Source organism: Prunus avium, chromosome 7 (genome assembly GCF_965620075.1).
Source record: "Prunus avium chromosome 7, drPruAviu1.hap1.1, whole genome shotgun sequence".
Classification (NCBI taxonomy): domain Eukaryota; kingdom Viridiplantae; phylum Streptophyta; class Magnoliopsida; order Rosales; family Rosaceae; genus Prunus; species Prunus avium.
This window is the reverse complement of record NC_142290.1, coordinates 36,591,347-36,601,615: the sequence shown is the minus strand read 5'-3', so window position 1 is coordinate 36,601,615 and position 10,269 is coordinate 36,591,347. Positions and strand designations below refer to the sequence as shown.

The 10,269-nt window shown below is 38.0% G+C and overlaps 2 protein-coding genes and 1 pseudogene across 2 annotated transcripts; all 3 read right to left on the bottom strand.

The window, feature by feature from the left end:
* Positions 1–524: 524 nt before the first annotated feature.
* On the bottom strand, positions 525–2,182 carry LOC110751119 (E3 ubiquitin-protein ligase ATL42 pseudogene; annotated as a pseudogene).
* A 536-nt stretch (positions 2,183–2,718) lies between these two features.
* LOC110751111 (E3 ubiquitin-protein ligase ATL42-like) lies at positions 2,719–4,334 on the bottom strand. Its single transcript, XM_021951542.2, has one exon. The coding sequence runs from the start codon at positions 4,267–4,269 to the stop codon at positions 2,845–2,847; it is 1,425 nt and encodes a 474-aa protein (XP_021807234.2). The 5' UTR covers positions 4,270–4,334; the 3' UTR covers positions 2,719–2,844.
* Positions 4,335–5,670: 1,336 nt separating this feature from the next.
* Positions 5,671–9,298, bottom strand: NINJA (Putative interactor of JAZ). The gene is made up of 3 exons (XM_021951494.2): positions 9,142–9,298; positions 6,915–8,046; positions 5,671–6,394 (listed from the first exon to the last, which is right to left on the bottom strand). The coding sequence occupies exons 2-3, from the start codon at positions 7,912–7,914 to the stop codon at positions 5,895–5,897; spliced, it is 1,500 nt and encodes a 499-aa protein (XP_021807186.2). The 5' UTR covers positions 7,915–8,046; positions 9,142–9,298; the 3' UTR covers positions 5,671–5,894.
* Positions 9,299–10,269: the final 971 nt, after the last annotated feature.

The window sequence follows — 10,269 nt, the reverse complement described above, 5'->3', positions numbered from 1 at the left end:
AACTCTTACGCTAGCGGCTTAGATAGGTTTGGAAATTTTTTATGTCAAGATTCCGGTGATTGACTTATAAAAAAAAAAGATAACAGACCGATGAAAGTTTTATTTCGATGGTTTCAAAGAGCATGATCCTCCTATTTTTAAATTATTATGCATGACATATTCCTACAGGTAATTAGATAGCTATGTTTTAAAATATGGTAAATAATTTAGCTTTAAAATGTGGGAACTGTAAATTTATAAATCTGTCAAGTCAACTGCAGATAAATTTAATGCTAGTTAGGTATACATTGCCCATTTCCTAACATAACTTGAAGCTTTAGGAGTCTACTGGTTTTCCTATAATTTCTTCATGATTTCATCATGGATATAAAGATATTCCAAGAATTAATCGTTAAAAAATGAGGGAAAATTAGAATGAGTTATTTTCATGAAGCCAAATTGGCAATCACTTTCTGTGACCAAAGTTCCTTCCTTTCTTGGCAAAGAAGAAAGCAAACAGCAATGTATCATTACATTGATTCAAGAAGTTGGTATTTGAAATTTGATAAGAAAGATATTATCCTTAAGAATTCAAAATGCTCACTAAGGAATTCATAAATGAAACAGTGTTCAATTCAAAGTGTGTGTCTGTTCCTCTTGCACTTATAAACAAAAACCACCTAAAACTTATGAAACTTAAAGCTTCCATTGATCCATGTTACACATCTAAAGGCTGTTGAGGCCTTTTCTCTCTGTTGGCAAACCACTGGACTGTTCTTCTGGCAATTGGCAACCAAAGCCTCCTCCTCCTTTCCTCTTTCACATTGTTTTCAAGCAAAGAAGGCTCCCTGGTCCTGTTCTTAAAACCCAAATTCCCAAATCTTGAAAGAGCAGTGATTTCTGACATTGATCTTTTCTCACCTGGATTCATAGAACTTGAGGCATCAGCTGAAGTTGCTATGCTATCTGATGCAGAAGGTAAAATTGGGTTTGAAGCTGAACTGTTTTTGTTCATTGTAATCACTTTGTTCTCAAACAATCTTTTCATCCCCATCTCCTCCCTAATCTTCATAATCTCCTCATTTCCTGTTGTTTCCGCAGTTGAAAACTTCACATCAGTAAAATGTGCGGAAGAGAATCTGCTGCTTGACATTGTGTTAAGCATCTCTGAGTTCAGGAACATGAGGTCAGAGGAGCTCACATTGCTCCATCTGTTCTTAAACTCAAAGTCAGATACAACAATTTTGTGTTTGTGCTTGTGCAGGATTTTCTGACCCTCCTCTGTCTCATCACCAGCTTCTTCTTGGATTAACATTTCCTCTTCCTTATCAACAACCTTTCCGGATTTTCGAAAGCTGCCTCCTATGCTGAATCTTGAAGAACCACGATGCTCTTCCTCTCTCTGAACAAAGAGCTCTATGTTCGAGTCTTGTCGATGCTCTGATTGGTTATTCCACAAGAACCTCATGCTATTTGAGTAGGTAATGAATGTTAGGTCCTCAGAACTAACCTTGTGCCTGCACAGAGGACAGCTTGAGTGCTTTTCCAGCCAGTGATCAATGCAGCTAATGTGAAAAGCATGTTTGCATTTGGGCAGCAATCTGAGAACTTCAATATCTTCGAATTTTGACAGGCAGACTGAACATTCAAGACCTTCCTTTGACCCTTTAAGAGAGGAGAATCTGAAAAAAGGAAGTGCCTCAATCACTGTCTTGTCAATACCGGAAAATCGAGAGCTTGTGCTGATAAGTCTTGTTCCCGTGTGATTGTTTCCATAAACAGGAGCTTCTCTATGGCAGTGTTTAGCATAGACAAGGAGAGTAAAAGTTAGTGCAAACATGATAGAGAGAACACCAATAACCATATGAACACCTGGTTGATAACTAGATTGTTCCTCATTAGTATCTGTGCTGCTGCCTAAGGATTGTGCTTCAACATGGAAGACTACACAATTGAGAAGTAAAACAATCAAGCTTGAGTGAAACATTGGAAGATTGAAATCTTGGAACTGACCCAAAATTTTAATCATCCTAAGAAGCATTCTGTAAAGACAAAAAGAAATTATAATACATATATAGATATATGTTTGTGGGAGAACTTGAAGTTTAGGGGAAAAGGGTGAGGATGGGTTTGCTATGCATGGACTTTTTAATGTCTCTTCCTCAATAAATATAAATAATAAAAAAAATAGTTTTTTTGGTTTCTTCTGGGGTTGTTCTTGTGTGTTCCATCCCAATTTGATAAATCATTTTTATACTGCGGCGTGGTAAGGTAATTTATACTTAAGAAGTGATGAAGAGGTGAGAGAGGATTTATTGCATGTAGACAATACATGGCTTCTTATGGTAGGCGATAGGCGTTTCTTGCGTAATCATCCTACATTATAATAATATAAGCAGCAGCTGCCGTATGACATCAATCATGTTAAGATAAACCATATTAAACTAATGCTTTCATATATACCAAGTACACAAAGTGAAACCTGGTTAAAGAAATTGAAAATTTTGGTTATGAGGTTTTCACAGGTAATTTCTCCCCCTTATGTTTCAGTTTGATAATTGGATTGCTTTGTCTTTTCAGAATTTTAGTAATGACTTGCTGTCGCCTATGTTCCTTTCTTGGCAAAGAGGAAAGCAAACAACAACATACAATTAGATTGATTAAAGAAGTTGGTTTTTGGAATTTGATAAGAAAATTCTATTGACATGTATAGCTATTGGCCAAAGAATTCATAAAAAAAACAGTTTTCAAAGTGTGTGTGTGTGTCTGTTCCTCTTGAATTTTTAAGCAAACTGCCTAAAATCTATGAACTTTAATGCTTCCATGAAAAGAACATTCCACATTCTAGGGAAGCATTGATCCATATTATACATCTAAAGGCTGTTGAGTCCTTTTCTCTCTGTTGGCAAACCACTGGACTGTTCTTCGGGCAATCGGCAACCAAAGCCGCCTCATTCTTTCCTCCTTCACATTGTTTTCAAGCAGAGAAGGCTCCTTATTCCTGTACTTAAAACCCAAATTCCCAAATCTTGAAAGAGCAGTGATTTCTGACATTGATCTTTTCTCACCTTGATTCATAGTCCTTGAGGCATGAGCTGAAGTTGCTATGTAATCTGATGTGGAAGGAAAAGTTGGGCTTGAAGCTGAAGCATTTTTGTTCATTGTACTAACTTTATTCTCAAACAATCTTTTCATCTCCATCTCCTCCCTAATCTTCATAATCTCCTCATTTCCCGTTGCTGTTGCAGGCTCATGATTTAAATGTGCGGAAGAGAATCTATTGCTTGACATTGTGTTAAGCATCTCAGAATTTAGGAACATGAGGTCAGAGGAACTCACATTGCTCCATCTGTTCTTAAACTCAAGATCAGACACAACAATTTTGTGTTTGTGCTTGTGCAGGATTTTCTGATCCTCCCTTGACATATCAGGAACTTCTTCTTGGATTAGCAATTCCTCTTCTTTATCAACAGCCTTTTCAGTTTTCCGAAAGCTGCTTCCTATGCTGAACCTTGAAGAACTGCGGCAATCTTCCTCTCTCTGAACAAAGAGCTCTATGTTCGAGTCTTGTCGATGTTCTGATTGGCTATTCCACAAGACCCTCATGCTATCTGAGTAGGTAATGAACGTTAGGTCCTCAGAACCAATTCTGTGCCTGCACAGAGGACAGCTTGAGTGCTTTTCCAGCCAGTGATCAATGCAGCTAATGTGAAAAGCATGTTTGCATTTGGGCAGCAATCTGAGAACTTCAATATCTTCAAATTTGGATAGGCAGACTGCACATTCAAGACCTTCCTTTGACCCTCTAAGAGAGGAGAATCTGAAAAAAGGAAGTGCCTCAATCACTGTCTTGTCAATACCGGAAAATCTAGAGCTTGTGCTGATAACTCCTGTTCTTTGGTGATTGTTGCCACCAACATAAGCTCTTCCATGGCAGAACTTGGCATAGACAAGGAGAACAAAAGTTAACGCAAACATGATAGCGAGAATACCAATAACCACAGCAACACTTGGTTCAAAATTGGACTGTTCATCAGAAGGAAAATTTGGCCCTGAGGTTTGTGCTTCAACATGGAAGACCACACAGCCGAGAATCGAAATAATCAAGCTTGAATGAAACATTGGAAAGTTGAAAATTTGAAACTGGCCCAGAATTCTAATCATCTTTTGAAAGCATTCTGTAAAGGAAAAAAAGAACTGTATGTACATATATATACATATATGCAGATATGAGTTTGTAAAGAAGTCAGAAAATTTAGGGGAAAAGGGTAGGATTGGTTTGCTATACATGGACTTTTTAAAGTCTCTTCCTCAAAGGGTATATATCAATCTGGTTTGTGACTTGTCAGTTTTGTTGGATTCTTCTTGTATGTCCTGATTTGTTAAATCGTTTTCATATTGCAATATATTAAGGCTTAGACTTCAGAAGTGAAGACAACGTGGGGAGAGGAGGAATTGGATGTGGACAAATATTGCTTCTTATGGTAGGCTGTAGGCTTTTCTTGCGTAATCATCCCACATTGTAATATAAGCATCACCTACCACATTGCATCAATCATGTTAAGGTAAAACCTCAAAGAACATTATGAGCTTTTCGCAGGTAATCTGCCCCCGCTATGTTTCTGTTTCTGTTTGTATTGGATTTGCTTCGTCTTCTCAGAGTTTTAGTAATGAGACTACTTTTTTGTGATTTGAGTACATTTGGAGAGCTTAGCTTATCAAATATCAAGCTTTTTAATGGGAAATGAGAGTTGCTTAATTGTGATTTGACTAAATTAAGAGAGCTTATGAAAACCATCAAGGCTCTTAATGAGAGACAAATGAAAGTCAAAGCCGTATAAGCCGCATGCATTAGGTGCTGCTTAGCATTGCTCAGAAAGTCAAGGATTATAGGTTATGGTGATCTCACTGCTTAGGACATCAATTAGGCATGAAAATTAACTCAGCTAAACCACTTGTGTTTTCTACATGCAACCTTGAACTGGTTTGAATTTGATGACCAGTTCATTGAAAAAAAGAAAAGAAAAAGAAAATTCAGATTGGTTTTGCTCTCTGTTCAATAAAACTGAAACTAAATATTTTTTTTAAATAACATGTAGCATTCAGAATTTCAACTTGCTGCTTTCTTTATTTTTCAATGCTTTGCCGACCCTGTCAAAGACTCAAAGTAATCTTTTTAATTTAAGCATGTCCATAAAAACAGCATTTGCTAATGTCGTAGACCTAGAAGCAAGGGAAACGCCCTGTCATCCCTAGTAAATTTGTTGTAAGCAGGCACATCATTTTATTATTTATTATTATTATTTTTTCCAAAGAATACAATTTTCCAGATACTGATTTGGGAAACCAAGCTGTATGAAACAAAACACAAACACAACAAATCCGCCAGTGTTCCAAAGAAGGCACGTGGAGGATGGTGGGGCAGTAGGCAAGTCCAATAGTTATTGGACACAAGCAACGAATATTTGTTTAGTTTAGGATTGACTCTAAACCTATGAACTTTCCATCTGTTTAATCTAAAACCAGAAATTCAAATGATTTGCACAAGTTCTCCCCTATGAAGACACACTGCTACAAATTTTCCAATACATAGAGCTTAAAACTCAGAAATTCCATGATCTGTTGTAAAGATCGTCTTCAAGTTTAAAAGGAATTTATAAGTAAAGACACCTTGCTCAAGAACTACTAGGGTAGAACTGAAATATCTTGCCTTAAATATCACAAAGGAATAATGATGGAATATTATTACATACACCTGCAAATACTAGATTCCAGCAGATGAGGGAACTGTAGAAGAAGGCTATTACTACACAAGTACAGAGATAAGTTAAAGATACCTAAACATCGCCAGGTTTTCCTGACCACTTATCGATATTTATTAGTTTGGTTAAACATACTGCACACATGGTACAGAATCAGCTCTGTGCAGAGGCCGCAGGATTGCCATTTGGAAACGTCGCCATACCAGTGCCACTTTCGGGATTAGAAGGTTCTTCGCTTGCATGACGAACAAACTCTTCGGGGGACATGTGCAAACTATGGCAAGCACAAACTATCCTGATTTGGTTTGCCCCATATCTGTAAGTAACACCAGAAATTGTCCTGCCGTTCGGGCCTGGACCTTTGGTAGAAACCCATGGCAGATTTGGGCGGGAACCAGATCCCCCAAATTTTATGTCTGCAGCAATACCTGGTTTTATAGCTGAAAAATCAAGAGAGAAGTCCTCTGCCGTTGAGCGGTCAGGTGCTTCTTTTATCCTGAGGTTCGTGCTGCTTACTTTCATGTCTTCTTCTGCCTGAGAAGAGGAGCCCTCTTCAGTGACATTCTGTTTGCCATCGCCTCTGCCACGTTCTAAAATCCTCCCATCATATTGTGCTACGTCAGATGAATTATGTGAAATTACTTGCATCCCAGCTGCGTCAATACAAGAAGGGTGAGAAAGAAACAGAGGGGTCTTCTTCATCTACTGAAGCAATACTATGAGTTTCAGCACTAAAAAGATCAGTAGAATCAGAAACTTGTACAAGAACAATAGAAAGGCAATTTTTTTTTTTTAAATTATAAATTTTTTTATAAATCAAGTACCAAAGGTAAGGCAAAGCTTGAGAAGAATAAAATTAGAGGCGGTTCCCATGGTTTCTTAAGAAAAATACATGCATTGATGTAGATCTGTTTGCAGGAATCATAGACACGAGTCTCATCTCCAACCTTCCATTACCATGTCACTCGTTCACAAAGCCTTCAACACATTAAATAAAAACAAGTAATCCCAGTTCGAACCGTTTTCAGAGTTCAAGTCGTGGACCTTGCATTAGGCAGGGTACAAGGCAGTGACAGACAGTAAACTGGTCAAGATCAGCAATTCAACCATGAGCTGTTCATTTTCAGCATGCACAAAGGACACCTAGAATTTCCAATACATAAATATAGTTACCTGAGCTTGGTGGATTTCTGCCAGCATAGGAAGGATGGAATTGTTGAGTGTGAGGAACCAAACCCCAAGAATTATCCTTATCCAACATTGGGAGCTGGACTGGTGAATAGCCAAACAAAACTGGCAAGTTTCCAGGATTCACAGGTTGAGTCCCTGATCGCTCACTAGTCACAGTAGGCATAACCTGCATCATTCCATGCATCGGATGGCCCGATGTGCTGGTGGCACCAACAGAGCTAGACTCCTTCATAGGAAGAGAGTAAGGCATGTTCATCATGTTTACTGATTGCACTGAGAATGGACTACCATATGCCACGTTCCCAAGCTTATTTTCAGCTATATTAAACCTCTTCTGCCCATTTAGGTCCACAGCACTTGATTCAGCAAACCGGCGAACCTCCTTCTGAGCTTCGGAAGAGTCACCGGATCCAACAAATCGCTTAGATCCCTCATCATGTTGGGAAATCAGCACCGAGGATGAACCCTCCACTTCAGAATCTGCCACGTCTTCATTTTCAGCAGTTGAGCCATCCTCTGTTATGGAAATGTGTGATGTTCTCGTCTTGTCATGCATATCAGTGTAATGAGTTTCTCTCTCCTGCTTCTTTTGATGGTTCATCTCGTCGAACAAACTCTTACGTTTGTTTCCAGCCTCTGACCGTTTTTCCTCTTCTAATTCATCAGACTTGTTATTGTTGGCAACCCAGACCCCTCTCCCGTTCAAGTTGATTGATGCATCTGCATCAACACTGGCCTTGGAAAGGTCATTAAAGAAGTTTTCCTTAGGTTTCACTGAATCACTTCTTTGAGAGCTACTACTTGAGTCTTGTTTCTGAGCCCCACCATGAAGAAAGTCCTTAAAATCATCCACTAGTTTGCTGCCTCTATCACCTTCTTCTGCTTTAGTATTCGAGGGAGCACCACTTTTACCCTTGAATTTTGCAGATGATCCACCACAAGATAGACCCAAGCTAAGCTCAAGTCCATTTTCATCCTCCATTTGTTTCAGAAAGAAAATGAAGAATATCAGTTGAGGTCAAGAATAATCCCTTCCAGTTGTCTATTCTTTTCAGACTAAATCCCCAACACCATCGACACCAACACAAAGAGCGACCAGTCTGAAAAGTGATGCCTGCAAGAACAATGAATGTTAAATGCCTCACTTCCATGCATAACAAGGACACAGAGATGAGACAAAGTCATGGTAATCATGCATGGCTTGGCTATTAAAAAAATATCAATGTATAACTAAACATCTCTTGCTTAGGCATGAATGTAAGCACTGCTTACAATAATTACATTGGGGGCCATCATTTGGTTTAGTGGGGCTACAACACACACAATGGATTTTGCAAGTGTTTTAGTTTAGATCATTAGCCAGACAATTAGGTCCAAACTTCAAAGTAGTAAAGAAAAATCACTGATGTTACGCAAATACAAGAGCCTTAAAGAGGTTCCCCTAGTCAACATTTTCCACCCAACTCCTAAAATAGTGATTTCAGTCATATCTATAATCAGCCATTCATTTTAATCAGCTATAATCAATCTTGCACTTGCAGCGACAATTCTTATTAGTGGAGGCATACTATACAGAAGCAAGATATGCCTTAAACAAACACCAGCCCATTCTAGTGTATAAAAAGAACAATTCTGAGAGACTTTCATGATTAAATAGATCCGAGATCTTAGACTATCTAGTAATGAGTACAGTGGGAAAGAAAAACCCACAATTTCAAACCTCAAATTATTACTGATCTCAAAAGATAAAATCCATGCAACTGAACCTAACTATATATACAGTTCGGTTTTGAGCCAAAGATTTCCACTTGCTGGAAACAAAAAGAATAAAGAGCATAAGACCCAGACTTTTGTTAAGTCTAATATCCCTCCATTTGCTTAGCAACCAAACAAGGGCACCCACCCAGATCTGCTCCTCACCGGATTATCCCATTCTTTAACTAAATATATAATAAAAAATCGACAAAATTCAAAGCTATGAACTTTCAACAATAAAAAATGCAGAATTTAAACAACGTAGAGTCAGATAAGATGGAAAATTAACTGATTAATGAGATTCGATCTAATAAAATATCGATTTCCCAGATATTTCACAAGCATAAAAGGAAATCAATGAAATAAAACAGATTTAATCAGCCTAGCTGAAAATTTTCCATAAAACATACCAACATATAAGAAGGGACACATATTAGGTGAGACAAAGGGATACCTGAGTTCGAAGAGAAATGAGGAAACCCTAAATCCAGCTGCTTGGTCCAGAGAACAGTGAGGGGGAGAGAAAACAAGTGAAATTTGGTACAGAGAGTATGGTATAGTGGTAGAAAAATGATGGAGTTCAATCAAACCCACCTCTTTCTCTTTTTTATTTTTCCATTTTTCTATTTTCTGACCGCACGTGAATATCATGCGCTTTTTTTTTATAGCAAAATTTTAATTAAAGTTATGGATTGAAATTGTACAAGCAAGTTATCGAGTCAATTATTTATTTGCATTGGTAATTGTTACAAGAATTTCAATCTCCTCCTCAACAACATCTTATCTCTCTGAAAATGACATTAAGGGGTTAATTCAAAGCTTACAAATTATTCAAATAAAGCACGTCTACTAAGGGTGGAGCTAGCATTATATGATGGGGGTGGGCCAACTATAATGTACTCATTTCCATCTTATAACACGTGAATATAATGGAGTGTTAATAAATAAGGGGAGGCTAAGGCGACTCTTGACTTTGGAGTAGCTTCGTCATTGAAGCTAACATAGTTGTTGATGATCTGACGACTATTCATCATAACAAACGTAATATTTGTATATGGTTTACTAACTTTCTGTTGTTTTAAAGCTTATGAGTATTAGGATCCTTAGAGGATGTTCCTTACAATTTTATTTCTTAGTATACAACCCAAAAAGAAAAAAAGAATATCCGCAAAAGTGGCTGCATATGTCCTCAACTGCAAAAGGACTAATTGACAATTTGACCATAGTTTTCAAATAAGACAACAGATTGTGGGGTCAATTGGTGAATAAGGTTAAATAGCTAATCCCGTTTTTGTCCTACTGCATTACCAGTTACAGAACGAGTGTTAGAGAAGGGTGTATTATTGGATTCTCACTTTTTTTTGCCCTTTTTTCCCTCAGAGAAACACAACTTCATTTTCTAAGTTCTCACGTGTGGTTCCAAAAACAAAATAAATCACACGTGTTTGAACAGATTGCGCCAAAATGCTCGAGCAAAGCGCGCCCTTTTCTTCTTCCTCTTCTTCTCCCTCCCTCCCTCTCTGTCGATTGCCGTGTATTCGAGCTGGAGCATCCACATCCGACCCGAAAATCGTCTACAAGG